The following is a 25,280-nucleotide window of genomic DNA, read 5'->3' as shown; positions in this document are numbered from 1 at the left end:
CCTTCCCTCGATTACCATTCGAATAACACTTTGGTAGCACGTGCGTTAACAATCGAAATCAAGACATACCCGACAAAGTTCAAACATTGAAACTGAAAGCTAATTAGTACTGAACATAAAAAAAAACTAAAACTTGTAAATCCCAAAAAACGACAAGTAGTATTTCAATGGAAGAAAGATGTTTCTAAATGTTGGAATGTATGTACGTTTCTAGTTGGTGTAGAAACTTCATCGTAAGTGAAATTATATTTTATAATAGGTTAAAATCTTGGGTTTAAAACAGAAAATCAAGGTATTTTCCCATCCGATTGGAAGAGGTGAACATGATGGTCGATTATTCAGTCCTCGAATACAGATTTCAAAATTATAAATGGACATTGTCCTGAGATATAAATATGTACTCACCTTATTTGGGGAACCATCAACATTGCAGCTTTTGTTTCCCTTTCTATTTTTTTTTTTTTAAATTATTCTTGGATACTTCTTGGCTATGATTTTCAAATTATTTAGGTTATGGCTGATTTTATATACCGTGGCAAGGACAGAAGGATGGAATCCCTTTCAAAACTAGAGTTTAGGGATTGAATTATTAAAATAATTAGTCTCAGGACTAAATCATTAATACCGTTATGTTTGTGGTCTATTTATGCCAAATCCTATAGAGACGATCAAATATAATAATCTTGCTTCCATAGTTCAAAGTTTAAATTTTCATCATGAATTTTTAGGTGTATAATTAACAATAGAGGGATATACCAAATATCATCGGGCCTTCATTAATGTATATCAATGTTGTACGTTTTCTTCTATGTCCGGCAACAACACACCAACTATTTAACAAATTGCTCATTTCCTATACCAAATCTTACCAGAGGATGCGCTGATGGAAACTTTGAAATGAATTAGCAACACCCAAAACTAAAAAGTACAAACACAATCTTATGCCGCTATTGTTTCTTCAAACAGAAGGCGGTTGAACAAGATTACGGTATTCAGCCAAAGCCCAAATGGGGAATATATTCCTATAAGCAGCATAGTGCGACATGCAATTCCTCATGAAAACCCCCATAAGTTCCTGTGATTACATAAGAATTAAAAAGCCACGTGTTTTAGCATAAAAATTCCCACGACGGTCTTAATAAAGTAACTCCGGAGACTTAAGCTAAGGCTATTTGGGTTACTTAGAAAAATAAATTTATAAGGGTCAAACATTTAGTATTTGTTAAATAGTCAACATGTTAATAATAGCAAACGTTTAGTTAATTATAATCAATTAGTCATTGATCATTCCATTAACTGTAAATAAATTGACAATATTTTCAAAATAACTCAATTAATAAGCAATAATTATTCGGATAAAATTGTCAATTTAATTGTAGTTAACAAAATTAGTGACTAATTAATTATAATTAACTAAACATTTGCTATTATGCAACCCTAAAATTTCTATACGACTATATAATTATAGAATCCAAAAAAATAGACTAAGGCTATCTGTTATTAATATGAAACAATTGGTGTTTATAAAAAAAATTAGATGACATATTACGACATACAATACCTGCTGAGGAAAGTCTCCGTTTTCCAATTGAGAGTTTATTAGCAATTTGGCGGCACGATGGATCGGAGTAGGGTCCCTATCGGCCTGAAACAAAATGATAAAATGAGAACATTTTTTTTTTTTAAATTAAAGCACAATCATCACAAAAGAATCACACATGTTTAAGGGCTGAGCCAGTCAAAAACATAATTATAGAGGGATAAAAATTGAACTGAAAATAAGTTAAAAATACGATAAAAGAAATCATATCAAATAATCAATGACTACTCTCAATTAAAATTGTAGTTCAACTATTCCAATGTTAAAGATCGAATTCAACTTTTACCTATACTCGTCATAGTTTGAGATAGTTTCTTAATTATTAGATAGTGATGCTATAGTTATAGGCGCGGACTCAGGTACAAGCCTGAAGAGGCCTGGGCCCATCAAAGTCCAAATTTTCGGGATTAATTTTTTTTTTTTTTTCAGCTTAAATTGATTTTTGCTCACCCTCTTTCCAAAATCAGGATCTGCCACTGGTTATAGGGTCGACCATATACCTAGATCTCCCAATTAATTTTTTTTATTATAAAACTTAATAAGTATGTTTTTTTAATTATAAAAGTATTTGAAGGGACTGGTTTTTAATTTTATTGGAACGACAAAATAGAGAGACTATTAAAATAAATAAATAAGCTGGTTAGTGACTTAATAAACGAGTTTTTTTTTTTTTTTTTTTTTTTGGGAGGACGTATGTTTGCTCCTACACATGTTAGTAATTTTAAAATAGGTTGGTCTATGTATACAAACCTGTCTACTGTGAATCAAGCCCATTAATCCCAATGCAGTTTGCACCAAATTTGAATGGTCTCCTTCAAAAGGAGTGTAGACCTTGTTGGTGCAAGAAGTGTAGGACTCGGCCCAACCACCATCGTCTCTTTGCGTCTGTAGCAAAAAGTCAACGCCCCGACGGACAGCCTCGCAGTTGTAGTAGTACCTCCCTGAACCCTCCAATCCTCTAATGGCGAACCACGTGCCATACACAAAGCAAATCCCCCAGTTCCCGTACCATGACCCGTCAGCCATTTGAATGTTTTCCAGGTAGTTTGCCGCGTTTTCTATGAAGCTCTCAACCTCTTTTCTTCTGTGGTTTGGATGAAGCTTTCGAAATAGATTCAAGGCTTGGATTGACGACGAAGTGCACTCAATGTATCTAAACAAAATCGTGCATGCATGCCATTAGCTTTGAGATATCATGTTGAATTTTGTAGAGAACGACTTATAAATAATTACTTACTCATATTCAATAACGAGATCTTCAAGAAATTCGACAGGGTTGAGCCACTGAAGAAAATGATGATTAAAAAAAAATGGTTACATTACTATCTCCTCATAGTACATGTTCTTAATACAAACAAGTATAATGATAAGTATATTCGTCACCTCTAACCATTTCGGAGCTCCTGTCGGTTCCCAAGCTGATACGCCACCATTGGAACCCTATTTTTTTATCATAAAAAAAAAGTGATTAATTAGTAACAAATGTCGAGTTGGAGCCCGGGCACGAACTAGGCCCAACTCTTTTTAAAATTGTTGAAAGTTTTATATTCTTTGATAAAGAAATTCTTTGTAATAAATGAAATTTTTTCTCTATAAATTTAGCATATTGTCTTGTCTTGATAAATTTTCAATAAAGAATTACTGTCATACATAATATTTTAAATTTAAATACATATTTTTGGGGACCAATTAGAGCCCAGAAAACAAGTTTGAGCCGCTCGACAGTTCTTTTGACATTAATGTATTATAAAATATAAAGGTGCTAGGAATCAAGGAGAGATCTAGCAATAATTTTCTCACCTGTAGAGACATTATGAGGTTAACAGAGTCATACATGTGCTCAATAACCATTGGTTCTCCTACAAGTTCCGATGGCAACATTTCGAGTAGAAGGCAACACTGCCAAAATTAATTTCATTTTTTTGTTAGTTAATGAAGTATTAGATATTTTTTAGACGTGATTACGAATTTATGCCAAAAAAAAAAAAAAAACCTTTAGACCCTCAGCGGTACAATCAGACACTTGCCATCCGTGGTCTCGATCCGAAAATGTCCATGCTCCTTTGGAAATATGACGAAAATGATGCTTGTAGTCCGGAAGATTCTCCCTTACTTGAGACATCTTGAGGAATTCGTGTGCTTTCTTCAAAATAGGGGCTATCTCGTCATTGATATTGCCTGCTAGTAGAGCTTGAATTGTGAGACTGCAATCCCATGACTGGCTTCCAAAACTCTACACATGTAAATTAATGAATACAATATTAATGAACCAGCCACTATATCTCACACTATTTCCTCCACTACATTTTATGGTTATGACTCGTGCGCACAAATGTTCTTTAATAAGAAACAACCAAGTCACCTTCTCAAAATAAAATAAAAAACAAAAAACAATCAAGTCAATAAACATGATCACTAACTTATCATGCACACAAGTTCGCTAACAGGCATCTTTTATAAAAATATCTATAATCCATAACATTGAAAATAAATAGAAAGAGTTTTATTCTCCTTCCTTATATATTTTGAAAATAATAAGAATAATTCACATAAAATATATATACAAAATACAAATTAAAATAAAAAAAGAAGTACTCTACTATTTTTATCCGATAATTTTGTTAGGTATTAAATTTCGATCATTAATGCAATGAAAAGCCACAAACAAAATGTACAAGTATTCATTTTGAGCATGTTCTTAAAACTAGTAAAATAAATAGGAGAAGAAAAGAAAGCACATACTTGCATAGTAATTCCGTCTTCTGCGACCCATAAATAGTCGGCCACTCTAGGGATATGCTTCTTAAATGCTTCACCGGCAGGATCGTCGGCCCAACAAGCAAGCATCATCAACGGCTTTTCCACACAGCCAATAGTAATGTATCTACTATGCTCGTCTTCATAATGAATGTGGTTTATCGCTCGATTAAGAGCCATTTCTCTAAACTTGCTAAGAGGCCATGTATTCATAAGAGGCTCCGCTACGTAGTACACGCTGTCCCATAAAAGCCTCTGAACTCTTCCATGAGGATAATAATTATCCGTCTTCGCGCATACGTAACGCATTTTGCTCCACTTAATATGTTTATATGGTTGAACATGAATCTCTTCCCTCAATTGTTGAACTAGAGGTGTGATTGGTCCCACAAACTTTCTTCCATAAAAGTAGGACATCGGCATAAACGTCAATCGACAATAGCAAAACATTTTTGCTACATAGTCAGAATACATACAGAAAAAAACAAACAATAAGTAATAGCTAAAATATATCATGACTTGATGCATTAAAAAAAAAAGTAGCTTTATTGCATATAGTCATTGAACTATTATGCAAGCTAAACTATTGATTTTTCAACATTTTTAGACATTTTCTACACCATATGTTTTTTTTTATTTTTTTATATTCAATTCCTTAACAACTCAAAACATACATATATTTAAAACTTAAGTAACTTCTTTAAATTTTAGAAAGGTACCATTAAAATAAAATAGCACTCTAGAACTCAAAATTGCATAACTTCTATTAAGTGTTTAATAATATGATTTAGTTAGTTGATTTATTTAAATTAAAATATATATATATTCAAGGTCATTAATATATTTTAGGGTGTTTGGTATTTTGTTTCATTAAAAATTATATGTATTTTTTAAAAAGGACTGAATACTGCGAAATCAATACTTCGTGGACCATTTTGCTCATATAAAAATGGTTGAAGGACGAAGATGTTACTAACACAATAGTTATGAGACTTAGTAGAGCTAAAAAAAAAAAAAAAAGAGTATACGTACAAGGGTGCAGTGGAACCACAGAAGGATAAAACCAAAACTCTGGAGGCATGGGATTACAACCAGCCCAGTCATAAACTCCGAGTATAGCCATCCAAGTCTTTCCCCACGAGCCCGAGCCCACTGCGCCTCCGTTTTCATGAATCCATTTACGAGCTCTAGCACATGCATTGTCGAGACCACCATCGGGTCCTTCACCAAGAATTCGCATAGCAAGGTAGTTCATGACTGTGCACATCATCATGCTCGGGCCCTCAATGTGCAGTCCCCATCCTCCATCTTCGTTTTGGTGGCAATACATGTACCATAACATTTCCCTCTTATGATGCTCATTGAACACCGTATCCAAGGTCCCAGATATGTACATACAAAACACCTACAAAACATTTTCCCTATGTTAAAAATTATGTTAGTGCATCTAGATTTTAGTTAGTTATATTAATTTGAAACCAAGTACCAATGGAGGAATGTAAAACATAACACCGGCGTTTTCAGCGGACCAGTGGCCATGAGGTGATTGTAAGGCCGACCAAAAGTCTATTGATCTTCTCATTGCAGCATCCGCCTTTTCGTAACTGCACACGCTCTCTCCCTTCTCCAATTTTACTCGTGGAATTTTTTGCTTATAATTTTTTTCTCTCAGCATCTGAAATTTTCATATCAGTTAATAAAAGTGCAAGGACTATTGTGTTAGCTTTAGAATTTTTAGACCTCACTACACACAACTCTATTTTTTTCATATTTTTTTACCATCCAATAATATGAAATAAGTGTAATCCAAATATGATTGCATGCAAAAGAAAATCATTAAAAGTTCAAAGCATATGAACCGTGTGAGTTAAAAAAAAAAAAAAACTTCGGATTAAATAGTAAACGGTGTGTTCTGTTAGTTTGTTTTGACTTGTTTTTTTGTTGGTTTACTTTTGCGAGCTAATATGGGAGCGTTAAATTAAAGTCAAAGCTAAATTTTGTTTTTATTAAGCAAATTAAAAGGTAATATTTAATAGCTAATTAAGAGCATATATATTCAATTAGACTCTCTATATGAGATTCTTAGCTATCATATCTAGCATCACGAGGAAAATAAACACTCTATTGGAGTAACAACCCAAGTCCCACATTGAAAGAATAGACAAAAATTGCTTTAGATATAAGAGTCACACCAACTCCATTAGTATGAAACCGTTTGGGAAGGTGTCCAAAGATAAAATTGTGCTTTCCGTGGAGAACAAAGGCCCTATAAGTGGTATCAGAGCCAAATGTTCAGGAACACTGAGAGTTTGGGCTGTGTTTGCGATGTGGAAGGAGAAGCCCTCAATGTGATGACCTCGCGATGGGAGTGTTTGTGTCGAAAGTCTTCCTGACAATGATGATGGTCAGGCGGCGTGTCCCGTTGGTGTCAAACGGCGGTACAAAGATGATTACGCTGGAGGGGAAGCCACGTGTATGTGGTTCTAGGTTTGAGGGAGGATTGTTGGGGTAGCAACCCAAGTCCCACATCGAAAGAGTAGGCAAGAATTGCTTTGGATATAAGAGTCACACCAACTCCATTAGTATGAGACCTTTTGGAAATGTGCCCAAAGACAAAACCGTGCGGACTTGGGCCCAAAGCGGACAATATCATACTAATGTGGAGTTATGATCAGGTGGCAGCCCAACATGGTGGAAAACGGGAGCCCTACACACTCCTACCACACTCATAATGGGTCCCTATATTAATTTTCGTAGTAGAGAGCTCTCTAAATATAGCGAGCTCCCTATTCTTTTTTCCAAATATTTTTAATATTATTTTAATCAAACTTTTTGTTAAATAAAGTATATAAGTAATGAATGTTAGCTAAAGTAGAGAGTGTGGTTGGAGTGAACTGGAAAAACAGTAACTCTCTAAAATAATTTTTTTTTTTTTAAATTAAAATAGCTAAAATATAAAGAGTTCTCTTGGAGATGCTTTAAGTAGTTTTCTCATGACCTGTTATTCCTCTAGTTAATTAGCTACATGTCCTTCCTCCACTAGCAAAAAAATTTAAAACTCGTTTATTTCATTTTAGTATTTACTTATAACAACTATAAAAATTTCAATTATGAATAAAAAGCTATAAACATCTGCCTATGGTTTAATTTTCTTAAAATAAAAAAATCAGCTTTATAGCTAAATAGTCAATTAAAGCTAAAGGATTTAAGAAATAGCAAATGTTTTATGAAATTACTAGAATAAAAACAAAAATATGCAAGTGCCAGGTGTCAAATAATTATTTTTACATTGTCATCAAATTTTTTGAAAGTGGTAAATTTATCGTGATTAAGGGTCAATTTTATTATTGACGGTTCCAAAAATAATACTGGACATCATAACTTTGGCTATTTTATTGAAGAGTTAAATGTTTTGGCTACTTTGTTAATTAATTAGGTTCAAATTTCTATTTTGTGTAAAATATTTTAAAGAAACTACTTAAAATAATTTAATAACTATTCTTAATTAAAATTATATCTTAAATATTCAAATATTAGATAAATATAGTCCAATATGTACCTTATTCTTTGATAATATAACATATATGACTTGTCTAAGTTGAGCTATTTAAATTAGTCATTTGGCTAGCTTTCTCTAAACTCTTAATTAGCAAACAGATGCCCCTGGTTTCAATGTACTGTATTCCTACACGAAGAAAGGTATAACGATAAAAAGACAATCTACTACTGATACTAATAAGGACCCGGACTATATATATAGAGATATATATGTTTATATATATATATATATATATATATATATATATATATATATTACTTGTATATTCTGAGAGAAGAATACAATCTATATATACAATAGTTAATTAGATACAAAAAATAAATAAACCTAGGGTATACGGGTGGGCATATGAATATAATAAATACGATATTAATTATAATGAAGAATATATTCATGTAATGAAATTTGAATAATTTTCTACTCCCCTCAAGCTAGATGGAAGATGTTGAGCATAATACTCGGTGTCGGATTGAATTCTTGGCAATACTCGGTGCGACTAGATCATCACATATCATTTTGATAAGACAATTGAGCAGGATATCGAGTAGTCCATTACCATTTTACCTTTACACACTCCGGTAGTGAGTTTTGGCATCTGAACTGGTTCGAGCTACCATATATTTCTTCTTACTTTGCTAGGTTACTAGGTCACACTGAACAAAGGTCGGTCAATGATCTAGCACCCTATTCAATTGTTGGTAGTTGTAATGCTTCTACATCTCGGAAATGATCTTCTTGACCCAAAGATCGATACCAAGAGATGATTTGATGTATTGAAGAATTCTCACGATCGCTTTCGTGTGGAGCTCGAACTAATTGTTCATGAACCCACTGAATACGCTTACTTAGAAACCTATGTTTGGTCGAGTATGAGTGAGATAGATGAGCATACCAACGAGCTATTGATATGTTTCTTTGTCTGCAAAGACTTTAGTAATTCAAGCTGGAAGCTTGATATTTAGACCCATAGAAGTGTTAGTCGTTTCGCAATAAGGCATATGCATGTTTCTTTAAGAAGATCACACACATGTATTATTTTGAGAGATAATGATACCTTTCAGATCGAGATACTTTCATGCCGAGAAAGTATTGTACGGTTTTTAGTTCATTGATTTCGAATGCAGGCGATAAAATCACTTTAAGCCTTGGTATTTCCTTGAGGTTATTTACGGTGATAATGATGCCATCAACAAACACACTACGAGTTGTATGTTTTCCTTGGGCTGAGATTTTTAGGAACAATGTATGATCCTTCTAGTGTTGTGAATATTTCCAATTCTTGAGTACATGAGTAAACTTCTCAAACTAAGTTCAAGGTGACTGCTTGAGCCCGTATACTGATTTATTGAGCTTATAGATTTTGTTGGGGAGCTGGTCGTTGTTAAAGCCATGATGAATTTCTATATACACTTCATCTTATAGATCACCATTCAAGAAGACATTCTTCACATCAAGATGAAGTAACGAGCCGAGCTTTCCGTCTTTTCGTAATCAACTCTATAGGCCCTGAGTTTATGTTTTGGCTACGAGCCGAGCTTTCCGTCTTTTCGCAGTTCCATCCTGATTGTGTTTGATGGTGAACATCCATATGCATCCAACAATTCTCTTTCCTAATGGTATACCAGTGATTTTCTAGGTGTCATTATACTCGAGAGCTCATATTTCGTCTGGGATTTTAGCTCATATACTTAGTTTGAGATCATTACTTGGTCTACTCTTGTCACATAAGCTTGATAGCTCGCGGATAGATATTTGTTGTACACGTAGTATTCTATGTATGAACCACAAGACTGAGTAGGCTTCCTCAAGGAAATAAGTAAGTCTAAATCAAGAGGCATTATTGAAGATACAAAACAAGGATGTTCTAAACAAAGATGGTTCATCAAAATGTCTTTGTGATATGTGATGGAATGGCTAGAGAAAGTCGGTGAGATGGCAGTTTAACATTAGTGAGGTGAGATGGTTTGTAGTGTGTAGAGTTTCGCACAAAGCTTAACATTACCAATCATTTTTCCTAATTCATGTCCTAAAAAACACATGAATGAGCATAACAAATAGTTAAACAACGAGAATCCCTATAAGATTTCAAACTGAAAGAAGGTTGCAATGTAATTATGGAATGAAAAATGCCATTTCAAGCTTTAATTTTTTGGTTAAAATCAGTGCTCCTATGCCCACGATTTTGGATTATGATTCATCATCTATGGTGATTGATACATCTTTACAACACAATGTATAAGTGGATAAGATAGTTGACTACCAATCATGTGATCAAATGTCTCGGAGTCAACCATCGATGTTGATTTATAGTTCGTGATGACATGTAAGGCTTTAGATAAATTACCTCATTAAGCTATATTAACTGAGGTATCACCCTCGAAGTGGACTTTCTTTATGAGTTTCAAAAGGAGTGCGATTTGATCGTTGCCGAAAGTCGAGGTAAATGACTTCGAGGTAGAAGTTGATGGTGAGATCGAAGTTGTGGCCAAGTTCCCGTTTGAGTCGAGTCCTTGATATAGCTAGCTAGCTAGTTTCCAGTCTTTTGATTGTACATGAATTTTCCAGTTGGTTTCTCAGGTATGGCCCGAACATTTACAATGATCACAATATGGCAGAGCTTTGCAATAACTATTATCAAAGGTAGCTCAAGCAACATTAGTTTCATTCGCCTTTTTTCATGTCTGACCATTGAGAAGGCTTCTCTGAGATATGTTAGAGGCTTCAAACTGAGAATAAAACCAAAAAACTTCTTGTAGTTCTTTGTTTAATCTGGACAATAGTTTGAAGACTCGTTTGGTTCCACGATCTTGTTGGAGTCATCTGGGCATATCCACTGGCATTGCGCGTAGTTGATTTTCTATCAAATGTGTGAAATGAGCTAAAGTACCACGTCACCAACATCTTGCCGTGTTGTAGGTTGTGGAGGGTAATTTAAAGCGTTTGTTGAGCTTAAGAATATCTGGCCTTCTAAATTTTTGCAGCAGTAGGAAGCTTTTCCCGTTCTCGGCGTTCATCGAGTTGATAATCAAGGACATCGCCATGACGTTATTTGCCTTCCACCCTTTGTATACCGAATCAACACTCTTTGGAGCCTTCGTCAACTGGTGAGGTGGTCATCTTTGCTTCACATGAAAATGAACATGAGCACATATTATGACCACTTAAGGTAGTAGTTACCATTGAGTTTGTGACTCGTGACGATGGGTGATCTGATTGAAGTTTGAATGAAAGGATATTGAAGATGGGTTTGATGAGACTCAAGTGAAGGCAAAGGAATTTTCTAAGGTGTACATGTGCTTTTGTTTCGAGGTTGTGATACGATATCGTGGAATTCGAGAGAAAGAGATAGAGAGATTGTAGAATGAAGATAAGTACTCTACGTACTTGTATATTAGGACAAAAGAATACAACCTATTTTCACACTTGGTAAATACATATGCCGAGTTAATTAGATACATAAGAAATAAATATATCTAAAAAATATGGATAATCATATGAATAGAATAAATACAATATTAATTTAAACGCAAGCTGTATTCATGTAATGGAATATGAATGGTTTTCTAGATGGACAGTATTAGGTAATGAAATTAGAAAATATTGAACAATTCGAAGTTTTAAAAATTTATCAGGTTGTTAAAAAGCTATTGGATATTTTGATGATATTAAACTATGTATGATGTTACCAAAATAGACGATAAAACTAATAAATTTACAAATTGTCAAATTTATATAAAATTTACTAAATAACAACAAATTGAAGAAATTAAAAAGAAGTAATTGTAAATAAAATATTTACCCTTGTATATAAATTTATATGTGGCGATAGATATTTTATCAAATAGTGTATATAAATGATATGGACATGTAAATACTTTATGTCTGTCAAGCTTTAGCTATTTGTAAACGAACTTGAAACGACAAAAGGGACTAAATCAGTAAGTAAAGCACCCTCGTCCACTGAAATGAGAAAATGGATTCTGAGTTATCACGAAAAAAATTTGCTAAAAAAAAAACCTTTAAATGTCGACCGTTTAATGACATTTAAAAAATTGGCTCATTTTTTAGGTTACTGTAGTTAATAGCCAATAAAAATATTTATGTTTTGAAAATAGTCAACGTTTGCAAATTTTTGGAAAAATAGCCAAACAGCCTTTGTGACATAAGTGATAGCTAATAAAAGTTACTTTTATGACCTTAGCTTTTTAAATTCATCATTTTCTCTCTTCTGGTTTTGAATTCGTCACTTTCTCTCTCCTACTTTCTTTCCTATATTTTTTTTTCCATAAAAACTTAAAAAATCCATATATATGTCATATGAACTCGCAATTGAGTGATTTCAAATCCTACGGATTTGTGGCGCCGAGATCTTAAAAAATAGATCCATATTGTTTGATGAAAAATCATGTTTAATGCATCATGTTTATGTGTGTTTGTAATGACTTTTCCAGAAATATTCAATAAATTTCCATTTATTTCAAGATGATTTCCGAAAATTTTCAGTTATTTTCATATTAAGATAGTAACGTGATTTTTCTACATCTAAGACATTAAAAATTAGTTTTCATCCAACACAATAAATCTATTTTTGAAGATTTCGGCGCCGCGAATCCGTAGGATTTGAAATCACTCAATTTCGAGTTCATATGAGATAGATATGTATTTTTGAAGTTTTGATGAAAAAAAAATATTTGAAAAAAAGTATAAGAGAAAAAGTGACGAATTCAAAACCAAAAGAGAGAGAAAGTGATGAATCCAGAAAAAAAATCGCTAAATTGATTTAATGATACTTTTGAAATTTTAACTCATTACTCCAACTGTCACGTCATACATTTGGTTATTTTTTTCAGAACTTTCTAAACGTTGGGTGAATCTCAAATGTTAAGATTAAAATGGCTTATTTAGTTACAAATTTCCATTTTTTTAATCAATGTTTATAATTACTACATTTTATATGATCAAAACCATGAATAGTTTGCTAATTAAATGAGCCATGGGGAGTATATCTATGCTAATTGGCATGATGTTTGACGTTAATCTTTTTAATCCTTTTAATTAAGTAACCATTTACTGGCTCTGGCCACAGAAATCTTTTATAAACTACGTGACAAAAGTTTCAGAATTTTATGTTGACAATAAATGTTGAACATCAGAAACCAGACACTACACTTTTGGTGGTCAATTATGACGGGCATGAATAATTACAAGCGGGACCAGCCTTAAACTCCTCGTTCAATAAATACATAATAATAACTAGGAGAAAACATTACAATATTTGCATCCTTTATATATATATATATATATATATATATATATATATATATATATATTCGGAGCTCATATATATTGGACGAGGTTTACTGTGTAAAAAAGGATGCATATATATATATATATATATATATTACTTTTCTACATAATTATTTTTAAATTACCAAAGAAGAGGCTTGCGAATTGCGATATGGCAATTTGCTCGATGTCAATGGTTTTTGTGACTAGCGCAAGAGTAAACAACTAAAATATATAAGAGGACAAAAGTTGGAGGGTGTTTAATTTAAAGCGCACCAACTACTATTTTATTTTATTTTTTTTCATGTTCGTTAATTGTTTCATCTTGCAGTACGAATACAAGAAAATCATAAATCTAGAATAAGGGAAATCTGTACTGGCATTCAAAGTTAAGGAGCTTTTTTATTTTTATTTTTATTTTTATTTTTATGATAGATTATTGAACTCATATGTGTAAGTTAGGTTTGGTGGTTTCTTTTTATCCTACACATAATAAGTACCCTTATACCTCATCGTAACAAAATAAATTATTATAAGAGTAAAATATTTTACTATTATACAACAATCATAATGATATCATGTATACCTGGAGACGCCAAATGAGATCACTGCAAGGCTTGACCTTGAAGCGGTTTTCGTAGAAGTTTTGGCGAGCCTCTTCCACCTCGGCTCGCTCTTCTTCCGACCCGGCCTTCTCATCAAATTCAAATATTTGTCTTCCCAGAAAGTTGTTGGTACTGTACAAGTATGGCTCTTCTGCTCCTGTGCCGTACTTCACCTTCCACATTTTCTGCTTCTTTCAATTCACGAGAACGAATGTATATGTTTGTGTAAGTATATATATATATATATATATATATATATATATATACACACTGTTACGTACCGGGTTAACACCGAGACAATGGAAAAAAACAAAAGAATACTAAATGACAAGAAAACAAGTGTAACGAGCTACACTTACAGCTTCACCGACTCTATATTGATGATACCAGACCGACTGTTCACATCAATATCAAAGATGCTTCTCTTTCTGTGTGTATAATAAATTCGAAACGGTTGAGTTAGCGATGGCAATAAATATGGTAAAGACGGGTAGTTTAGGAATTATTGGTGGATTATGGTTGAGAAGCTATTTTTTATTTATGTACTAGAGAGGTCAGGAATTAAATTGGATGGGTTTTCGTCTGCCTAATCTCGTGATATAATCATTATAACCACCAGTAAACTAATAGGTCAATAAATAGCAATTAACTTCGGATTTCATTTTATAGATTGATATTTGATACGAATATATGATATAACGAAGTCCGTTTATAACATCGAGATAAGACCCAAACGAAAAATGAGAACCAGTCACGTATAATGAACGGCGCATACAAATATTGAAACCGTGACTTTTATTAGCATATGGGTCAAGTCACAAAATTTATTATAAATTAGATAACATTAATTTTAACTTATTTAATAATGAATCGACATATTTGTTTAATAACAATGTAGTCCATAAATGATTAACCATGCAGGAGGTCAACGCATATACGAAAATAAATGTAACAAACTTAGGGCTTCTACAGTGGAGCGCTATGCGTTTCTTAATATAGCGCTAGTGCTCCACTCGAGCGGCATAACCCACGCTAATATAGCGTGGGAAGTTATTTCCCAAATATATAGCGCTGCATTGTTTAAATGCTATAATTTTTTTTTTCTCTTTTAGGTTTTAAAATTTACCCAAATGCCAAAATTGTATATAATTACTTAATATTTACACCTAAAATTATTTAATTTATATAAAATTTATTATTGTGCATAATTTAAAAGACAACAATATTTTAAAATACAACAATGATATTTGCACATTGCAAGAAAATTATAATATTAAAACGGTCATAATCAACTAATACCAAACACAATTACATTAACAATTTAGAAGAAAGTCAACAAAAAAACTCAAAAGACATTAAAAACACAATGCAACAAAATAAAATAACAATAGATAAACTAATATTCTGGAAGATTGGTGCCGGATCCCCCGAGACCGGTAAAATATTGAGAATATGAATCAGAAGTCGGAGGTGGTGCATGGGATTGTTGTTGTTCAAGCCTCTTTTGCATAATTTTCGCTTGTTCGGCTTGAACATATGCCCGAACCTGTGGATCTGGTATTGAACTTAAATCCCGGAACAATATTTTATTTTCTTCCTTGATTTCTTTCAATTCCAAGTGGCGTTGCCTGATAACACTTGTCTTCTTCAATTGCTCAAGAAGTTCTTTATTTCCTTCCTCAATACCACTAATTCTAGACATTATTCCATCATCCACTTTGTTTTTTAATTTGGCTTTCTTCACCCCAATCGGCCGCTCAGGAGGTGATGGATGTCTAGCAGATTCAGGAGTTGGATTTTCTGACTCTTGTGGGCAAGATGAACCTCGAGATGTTTGTCTTGCACTTGAGGCTCCATCTTGCAATTTTTCAAAATTCTTAATAATGTTCCACACATGATCAAACTTCCAACCTTTCTTGAATTTTTCATCTTGTGAAAGCAATACTTTAGCTTGATCCATCTGAAAGTTGATAAAACAATGGTTAAGTAAAAATCTAATCGTGAGAAAATAATAAACTATAATACTCACAATATCTTCAGTTGAAGCACCGCTTGGGTGTTTATTCTCAATTTGTCGAATGCATGCATGCATCTTCCTTGTAGCTTTCTCAATCACTTGAATACGACACTGGATTGATCGCGTCGAACGCATCTCTGAATCCGGACTTTTGCCGTTGTTGTAAGCTTCCGCAACACGAGTCCAACACTGGATTCTTTCAATTTGCCGTTGTTTTAATACACACACTCATTCTATTCTGAATATAATACACATTCTCTCATTTTATCTCCCAAAATGAATACTAATTGGTCCTCGTCGTCTTCAAGCTCGGATGACGATTTCATTACTAGTTTGGATGAAGAGGAGGAGGCCATAACTCGTGCTATCATCAACAACAATATCTTGATTACAGAGCTTATCCGTCAACATTCCAGCCAAGTAGACATGAGAGCGGGAGGCTCAGTGCCAGGACGTGCTTTCATCAACCGTGATCGAGTGAGTGCAGACCGTCGACTATTCAGTGATTACTTTTCAGAAACCCCGATGTATGATGAAGCCATGTTCCGTCGGAGATATCGGATGTCTCGCTCATTATTCCTCCGCATAAAGGATGATGTTCAAGGTCATGACAACTACTTCGAGCAACGGGTGGATCGCGCCGGCAAACTTGGTTTGTCACCCCTTCAAAAGATAACAGCTGCATTTCGGATGCTGGCATACGGTGTTCCGGCAGATGCCACAGACGAGTACGTCAAAATAGGAGAGTCAACGACGATTGAAAGCATGAAGAAGTTTTGCCGGGCAATAGTTGAGGTATTTTCTTAGCAATATTTAAGATCACCAACAACCAATGATATTGCTAGACTTCTGCATGTTGGTCAACAACGTGGTTTTCCAGGAATGTTAGGAAGTTTAGATTGTATGCACTGGAAATGGAAAAATTGTCCCACTGGATGGGCCGGCCAATACACGGGTCGCGGTGGAAAGCCTACTATTATACTTGAAGCTATAGCAGATTATGATCTTTGGATATGGCATGCTTATTTTGGTATGCCAGGGAGCAATAATGATATCAATGTGCTAGATTCTTCCCATTTATTTTCCGATCTCACTCAAAGTATCGCTCCTCCTGCCCATTATGTCATACAAGGAATAGAGTATAATATGGGTTACTATTTGTGTTGTCAATGGTGCCCACAAGAAGAGTTGTAGTCTTTATTTTGTACATTTGATGTAATAAAGTCTCATGAAGACTCTTGCTTGTAATTGCCTATTCACTAGGACAAAATACGTTATCTGGTGCGACGAATGTCGCACCTAAAAGTTTATTAGGTGCGACATTAGGTGCGACAGCGTCGCACCGGATAACCCGTCGCAGAAGGTATTGGGTGCGACATGTCGCACCTAATAAGTCCCCCTTTAGGTGCGACACCTAATGCCCAAGTTATTTTCCTGCCAAATTTTATAAAATTGGTGGGTAAATACATATCGGGTGCGACACTGTCGCACCGAATATGTTCGCGCCATGGTATTCGGTGCGACAATGTCGCACCGAATATGTTTGTTAAATTAAAAAAAAAATACAATTCATTTAAAATTAAATAAAAATTAATTAACAAATTCTAAATGAATTAGAAATAATATTCTGAAAATAGAATTCTTAATTAAAAATACAAATTCTTTCCAAAAAAAGCGAAAAAAATGAATTCCTAATTTTTTTTCCTATAAAACTTATCGATAGTAGAATTTCCTCTACCGAATAAGTTGCCAGAACTTCGAGAACCACTTCCGCGTCCTCGTCCACCGCTGCCTGACGCGCTGCCGCTCGTTCCGCCGCTTCCGTAAGGACGGTCTCGCAAGTAATCCATAGAACCAGGCGTAGAACCCGGCGTGGAACCTGGCGTCTGCTGATCCGTCCCACCTGGTTGCGATGCAGGCGGAGGTTGAGGAGTCGTGGGAGGCTGGTTGTGCTGCTGGCTGAGGAAGGCGATCTGTTGCCGCATCACTTGCAGCTCGGCTTGTTGGGCATCCATCTGAGCTCGCATCTCGGCAACCAATGGATCGGTCTGAGATGACGAACTTGACGAGCCTCCATCTAGCGTTTGGGCAACACCCAACGATGACCTTGGGATCGAAGGCCCTAAACCGACTTCCCAGTCTCTGCGCACTCCCAAAACATCGCGCATCGCGTACATCTCCGCATCTTCTTGGGAGATCACGATGTTTTGCTCCTCCGCTTGCCGCAAAATATCTATCGTCTGGACGGTGACTTGATCCTTCAAAATAAAACCACAAAAAACTTATCAGATAAGAAGAAATAAAGTAATTAAATATAGTAAATAAAAAAAAATTAACTTACGTATTGCGTCTTCGCGAAGTCCGTCGTCCACGATCCCTTAGCGTCCTGGTGTATTTCTAACCATATCGCTAAAGCCGAGCCTATACTCCCATCTTTTCTTCGCTGTAATTTTTCAACATTAAAATATGAATCACATTTATATTGCATATTAATATTAGGAGACTTACGTTCCTCGAGCGATGACCAAAAAAACTAAGCGACCCTTGTCTCGCCTTCGTCTTCTTCATCTTCGAATTTTCCCGGTTGCGGAGAGATTTTGCCTGCAAGACATAAATTCGTTAAGTTTAATTTTAAGAAATTCGAATAACCATCGGAAGTTCAACTCATACCTTATGCTCCGGTGAGTCGAACGTCTCTATTTCTTTCAACCAGGCTTCCTTGTTGTAGCCTTCGGGAGTTTCATTTTTAGCGAGATCCTTACTCCCGCAAAATGTCTTGAAGAAGAGCTGCGACAACCTCGACTTCTGGCCACGGCGCATCCTCTTCGCATCGCGAATGATAGCCATATCAATCTCGTTGCGAATAGGATCTGCAGGCACAAGCTCGCCACTCTCAGGATGTTCATAAACGAAGTTATACTCGTTATGAATCGAGTTCATAAGAGCCGCCACACTCTGCGTAGGCACATGATTCCAGTCTGGGAGGTCGACTGGAATGGTACTCTTGATCAGGTTTCCTAATCGGTTTTGGAACGTCCCGATCAACGGATTTTGCTCCCTGACGTCTTGGTAGAACGCCTGCGCAGTCTGATCGTAGCGAACTGTGTTCGCTCCAGGGGTCCCAACACGAGCTCTCGCAGAAACGACGCCAGTCGTTGGTCCCCGCTTCTTCCTCGGCATCTGCGGGGGGTCACGCTCTCCTCCTGATGGGTCCTGACCTGAAGTAGACATCCTGCAAAATGAATTGTAGTTAGTATTTTTAATTACTATGTAATTACTATTCGACGACTACGGTTATTACATGGTGTTAGTCATTCATCTTTGTCACTCGATGTAATGTTAGTATCGACATCAACATCGTCTCCCTCCAAAACGGCAAGCGCCTCATCTTCTTCATCCACTTCTTCATCATCTTCAACGACATTAACAAGCTCGGCCGTAGCAGTTTCGTGTCGATGATTAAGACGGTCGATATTTGACAATTATATTGTCAATGGAATCGATGCTGAAGTGGTCGGATCAACTTCAGGAATGTCCCATATCCCACGTTGATTGCATTCCTGAACGATGTCCCATATCCCGTTTTGCCAAAATGATTCGCGGAAGATTTTCTAGATTGGTTCTTCACGTGTGTATGGGTGAGGACTACTATAAAAGCCAAGCGTTTCACCCTTAGTACTCTTGACACATTCACCAAATGTTTAGGGTTCTTAGACGTGCTCGACTGGCAAATTGAGAAGCTATTTGTTTGATGCGTGTGGTGTGATTCTCTAAACACATTTCCAGATATTTGAATGTTAGAGAGCTTGTGGATTTTGTGATTGAAGGTTTGACGAGTGTTGACATCGAAGGCTCCACACATCAGGATAGTGTTTGAAGAGTGGAATTGAGAGGGGTCTCAAAATCAGGGGAACTCGATTTGGAATTCACGAGTAGTAATAAGAAAAGGGCATTGAGACCGGTGTTGTTCATATAAGTAAGTAGTTTATTGTTCTATTGACTACTTATTGATATAGTGAATATCCTTTCCACCGGGCTGAGAGCCCCCTGGAGTAGATGACGTTGCACCGAGCTGGGTTACCATTCTCTAAGTCATTTATATTTACACACTGTCTTTTACATATCCATACTTGCATCTCAACAAATTATCACATACACCGACTCTACATTGTGTGTGTCATTGACTAAACATAATTTTCAATTCGTATAAAAGCGGGCACCCAGATATGAGGGTGTGATCCTTATGTGATTAATCAACTATGTTGTGATGGATAGTGCTGGAGAAGAGGAACTGTAAACCGTCCACTTGTTCTTGACATAACAAATTATGGCTATTGGGAAGCTCGGATGTTCGCATTCTTGATATCTGTGGATAGAAAGACATGGAAGGTTGTCATAACTGGTTGGTCTCCTACGAGCAAAGATGATACATGTGTTGCTAGAGAAAGATTGGCATCCTACTAAAGATGAAGTTGCTCTGGGTAATTCTCGTGCTCTTAATGCTATTTATAATATTTTTGACAAAAACATATTCCGGATCATAAACACATGTACAAGCGCCAAAAAGGCATGATAGATTCTTGTTGTTGCACATGAAGATAGTGCCAAGGTTCGCGACTCTAAGCTTAAACTTCTTACCACGAACTTTGAAGCTTTGACCATGTTTGAAGAAGAGACTATTGCTGAGTTCAATGTGCATATTCGAGATATTGCTAACGAGTCCTTCTCTCTTGGAGTTCCCATGAGTGATGAGAATCTTGTTCGTAAGATTTTAAGAGCTCTCTCTCCAAGATTCAAGTTGAAGATCATTGCCATGGAGGAAGTTTATGACTTGTCCAAAATGAAGGTTGATGACCTAATTGGTTCATGTATGACCTATGAATTATCTTTTCCCAAGTATGAAAAGAAACACAAGGGTTTGGCTCTCAAAAACTCTATCTCTTATCAGGGAGAGCGGACTCTGATAATGATAATAATGATACTATTGCGATGCTTGCAAGGAACTATAACAGGGTCATGAAGAGATTTCATAAGCTATCTGGAAAGAATGCCTCTCGAGATGTCAGAGACAACTTTCCTCAACAACAGTTGATGACATATCTAAATTTAACAATACCAAAAGAGCTAAAGGCATCCAATTTCATGAATGTGAAGACTTGGGACATATTAAAAAAGAGTGCCCTAATATCTTTGCAAAACATTAAAGAGGCTACAATGTCACACTCTTCGACGACGACGATGAGAGTGATGCTGATCAGATAAGAAATTTTACTGCCTTTGCTTTGTCTGTCACTAAGCATGCTTTTGATGATCATATTGATGCTGATAGTTATTCTTTACCTAAAGATGATTATGCTATTATTAATGATGATGATAAACTGTCAGGAAAAGCTCTTGATGAAAAATATAATGTTCTGCATACCAAATGGATAGAAGAATCACATGTCTTGGATAAGAAAAATGATATGATTATCTCTCTGACTAAAGACAAGACCAGGTTGCTAGAGACTAATGTTGATATGAAGCATGATGTGTTGCCTCAACGCTGAATCTATGAGGATGGTGAATTCTAGTACTCATGATCTTGACAAGATCCTTACTCTTGGCAAACCTGCTAAGAACATGAAATGTCTTGGATATACTCATGGTGGATCCAGCCCTAAGGCTACATTTGTCCCTTAGAAGAAAACTGTTCAAATGTCCCCTAAGATGGGTCAGACATATAGCGAAGACATGCGTCATCAGAAGACCTCGTTGGATTTGTCATCATTGTGGTCGTCGTGGTCACATTCATCCGTTTTGCTATCGTCTCTATAGGAGGAATGTTCTTCAATATCACTTCTCCCATAGACCCCAGAACAACCATGCTCTTAACACACACAAGGTCTGGAGAATCAAGTCAAATACAGGCTCAACATTACTTATACGTCCCTTCGTGCCTCCACGAATGAAGTTTGGTACTTTGATAGTAGATGCTCTCGTCACATGGTCAGTGTCAAAAGCTACCTGACCAACATCAAGGCCTACTCTAACTGTTATGTTACCCTTGGAGATGGAGTAAAAGCTAAAATTATTGGTAAATGTCAGCTTAATTATCCAAGTCTTTATTGTATGAAATAAGCTTTATTGGTTGGTGGTCTTACTTCTAATCTCATAAGTATTAGTCAACTTTGCGGTCAGTTTCTATTTATTAACTTTACTCGTGATGAGTGTATTGTTTCTAACAATCAACAAGACAAGCTGGTGAAGGGAACCCGGTCTCTAGACATTTGGTATATGTGGTCCCCCGGTAAGGGGTCTCATGCTTAAACCTATTTGATTTCTAATGGTGAAGAAGCTAAGCTGTGGCACCAAAATCTTGGTCATCTTAATCTGAGAAGCATGAAGAAGATCATTTTAGAAAAAGCTATTGGCGGCATTCTTGAGATCAAAGTTGTGGAAGGAAAAATCTGCGGTGATTGCCAGATTGGGAAACAAGTAAAGACGTCGCACAAGATGGTGCAACATCTTACTACTCATGTATTCTTGAACTCTTACGCATGAATCTTATGGGACCCATGCAAGTTAAGAGACTTGGTAGTAAAATTTATGTGTTCGTCTTTGTTGATGACTTCTTCAAGTACACTTGGGTTGATTTTATTTGTGAGAAATCTAACACGTTCACTTTTTTTTTAAAGCTCTTTGCAACAAGGTTTAGAGGGAAAAAGGTAAAAGCATTGGGAAGGTGATCAGAATTAGAAGGGATCATGTAAGAGAATTTGAAAACTCTAGTTTCTCTGATTATTGTTCTTTTGAAGAAATCTCTCGTGAGTTCTCTACCCTCATCACTCCGTAGAAGAATGAGATTGTGGAGAGGAAAAATCACACTCTCTAAGAAATGGCAAGAGTAATGATGCTGGCCAAAAATCTTCCTCTCCACTTTTGGGCAGAAACTCTTAACACTGCTTGTCATATTCATAATCGAGTGACTATTCGTCCACTACCGTCACTCTTTATAAAATATGGAGAGGAATAAAGCCCAATGTCTGATACTTCCATGTGTTTGGTTCAGTTTGGTACATTCTCGCTAATTGTGATCAAAGAAGAAAGCTTGATCCCAAGAGTGATGAAGGTATCTTTCTCGGATACTCAGAAGAAACATGCGTAGTCGTGTCTTTAATAAGCGGATGAAATCTATGGTGGAGTCTATCAATCTTGTGGTTGAAGATAATCCCGATATCCCTATGAGTTCTGTTGATGACGATGAAAGTCTTCCTGGTAGTGTAGTTGTCAAGAATGATGTTGCAGACAAAACTAGATACATTGAAACTGAATATGAACCCTCTTCTGATCAACTTAAGTCTGATAAAGAAGGTGAAGATGTAGAAAGAGACATAGGTCCTTCTAGAAGAGTTCAAATAAATCACCATGTTGATGAATTCATTAGTAATCTTTAAGAAGGCAAAAATAAGAGAAATGATCGAGTCAATTACAGAGAAATGATCGGTAATGTACGCTTTACTTTGAAAATTGGACATATTGTTGTCGCTCGTTTTTGGACAACAATTTAGAGGTTGCGAACGGTTTGACCCAAGGTCAGACCAAGTAGTCGCATTCGAGCTTGAACATCCTGAACTGGGTATCCCGAGTCCTCCCCAGCTGTGGTTGGTCCTTCTCGTTCTTTGTCGATCCTGTAAGAAGTGAAAACGATTAACTGCAAAGGGGAAACAGATGGGTTGCCTCTGTTTACCTCTCTGATGCTCAACATTAGTAGGATTCAGGTGAGAGATAAAGGTTTAGGGTGTTTGGAGGCAAAAGATGAGTAAAATGAGTGACTCAGGAGTGTGACAGCGTTTCAGGACTCAAATTTGGAATATCTTGGAAATAGAGTCAAGATCTCTATATATATGTGAGGCATCATGTGCGCGGAGTGAGGAGATTGGCCGGCCAGGCCGTTTGTATGGCTGTCCAACTGGGTTAGAGTGTGACATGCCGTTCCTCTGCTCGGCTATCCGGCCGAGTCATAGCACGACCGGCCGGGCCGTTGCTCGACCGTCTGGCTTGGTCATTGTATGGCCGGTCGGGCCAGTGCGTTGACGCCCGGCCAAGCCTTTGGATGACCGGCCGACTGTGCCACCAGGTGGCCGACCGGTTATGTCTTTGGAAGATCGGCCGGCTGTGCCACCAGGTGGCTGGTTAGTTGTGTCTCTGGACATCTAGCCGGCTATGCCATAATGTGGCTGCCCGAGTGGGTTTCTGGATGGCCGGCCGGATGTGCTACCAGGTGGCCGGCCGGTTGTGTCTCTGGACGGCTGACCGGTTGTGCCACTAGGTGGCTGGCCGGTTGTGTCACCGGGCGGCCGTGGAGCATGGTCGGCCGACTCAGTTGCTCAAGCGGCGTCCTCCCAAGCGGGTCCATTTTAGATAGATCCATCTTCTGGGTCGGTGGCTCAGAATCGACAGATAACATTAGCCCTCGGAGTTTCTTGTCGAGCGTTGGTCGGGTGGAAAGACAAATTTTACTAAGTTTGGTGTGCAGCGAGAAAAGCCAATCGTGATGAATTTCTTTGGCACAGACGCTTCCCAAGAAGGCCCGAGACATCGCGAACAAGGTATTTTTGTTTTAGTGCGCGTACGTCGCCACTATTATTTATTATTTTCCACGTTCCTTCACCTTTACCGCGCGTCCATGGAGCCTTCCGACGCGTTCATCTTGAATGGGTCCGCATGTGATTGCCATGATAAAGATTACCTTTTGTTTCTTGTCACTCCATGTACAGATACGGAAGATGCGTGGAACCATCTTTCCATTCTTCAAATTTCTTCCTTTTTTTTTCTTCAAATCCTTTCCCACCACTTAGTTTTGGCGTGTCCCGATTGCCGTTCATGGATTTTAATGAGGGATATTTGAACGTCGTCGACATATGGCTTCTTGACGGCATCGGCAAAATCCCGATAGCTTGCGCGGAGATGAGCGGTCCATCAAGGGACCTCTTCTTTGGCGTACTCCAGTGGTCGACGAAGCTCGTCCGGCCCGGGCGGGTCTGGCGAAACCAGTGTGTCAAGCGCGTAGATGAGTGGGTCACTCTCGACCGACCCGGACGGCCCGTCCGGCCACCCCACAAGTGGCGGCGGACATCAGGGCGGCAGAGATCTGCGCATCCATGGGTCTCCACACGCTGCCTTTGCTCCCACATACGCTCCTCTATCCATGGTGGTCGGCCGACCACCCGGACCAATGCTCACCCATTGGGTCTAATGGTTGGTAGAGATCCAATCGGTCAAGGGTCGACTGGTCGCGCCCCGCACTTCAAAAGACCACCCGGCCACAGACCGGCCGAATGGTGAGTCGCCCATATGAGACCAGTTAACTGGGGACCGTCCGGTCGGGACCACGGATGCACGAGATCGTCTGATCGAGCGCCACCCGACTGGTGCTTCGCCCGTGAGGGACCGCCGACCATGGATCGGCCGGCT

General features: G+C 37.1%; 2 protein-coding genes across 4 annotated transcripts; both read right to left on the bottom strand.

The window, feature by feature from the left end:
• Window positions 1–771: 771 nt before the first annotated feature.
• LOC149402299 (lupeol synthase-like) lies at window positions 772–14,527 on the bottom strand. Of its 3 annotated transcripts, none has more exons than XM_089609320.1 (12): window positions 14,167–14,527; window positions 13,789–13,998; window positions 5,844–6,032; window positions 5,390–5,762; window positions 4,343–4,812; window positions 3,594–3,833; window positions 3,401–3,499; window positions 2,984–3,040; window positions 2,838–2,884; window positions 2,351–2,753; window positions 1,562–1,645; window positions 772–1,075 (listed from the first exon to the last, which is right to left on the bottom strand). In XM_089609320.1, the coding sequence occupies exons 2-12, from the start codon at window positions 13,987–13,989 to the stop codon at window positions 959–961; spliced, it is 2,280 nt and encodes a 759-aa protein (XP_089465446.1). In that variant the 5' UTR covers window positions 13,990–13,998; window positions 14,167–14,527; the 3' UTR covers window positions 772–958. The 3 variants fall into 3 exon arrangements, with proteins under 3 accessions (XP_089465446.1, XP_089465445.1, XP_089465444.1); XM_089609319.1 differs by having other exon boundaries at window positions 13,789–13,992; XM_089609318.1 differs by lacking the exon at window positions 14,167–14,527 and having other exon boundaries at window positions 13,789–14,037.
• Window positions 14,528–15,178: 651 nt separating this feature from the next.
• LOC149402298 (uncharacterized) lies at window positions 15,179–15,959 on the bottom strand. Its single transcript, XM_089608311.1, has 2 exons — window positions 15,837–15,959; window positions 15,179–15,767 (listed from the first exon to the last, which is right to left on the bottom strand). Exons 1-2 carry the CDS (start codon window positions 15,957–15,959, stop codon window positions 15,204–15,206), a joined length of 687 nt encoding a protein of 228 aa, XP_089464437.1. The 3' UTR covers window positions 15,179–15,203.
• Window positions 15,960–25,280: the final 9,321 nt, after the last annotated feature.

Source organism: Urtica dioica, chromosome 3 (assembly GCF_054948205.1).
Source record: "Urtica dioica subsp. dioica isolate 48M chromosome 3, U.dioica_male_clone48M_v1_H2, whole genome shotgun sequence".
Taxonomy (NCBI): Eukaryota; Viridiplantae; Streptophyta; class Magnoliopsida; order Rosales; family Urticaceae; genus Urtica; species Urtica dioica.
This window is presented reverse-complemented; position numbering and strand designations above follow the sequence as displayed.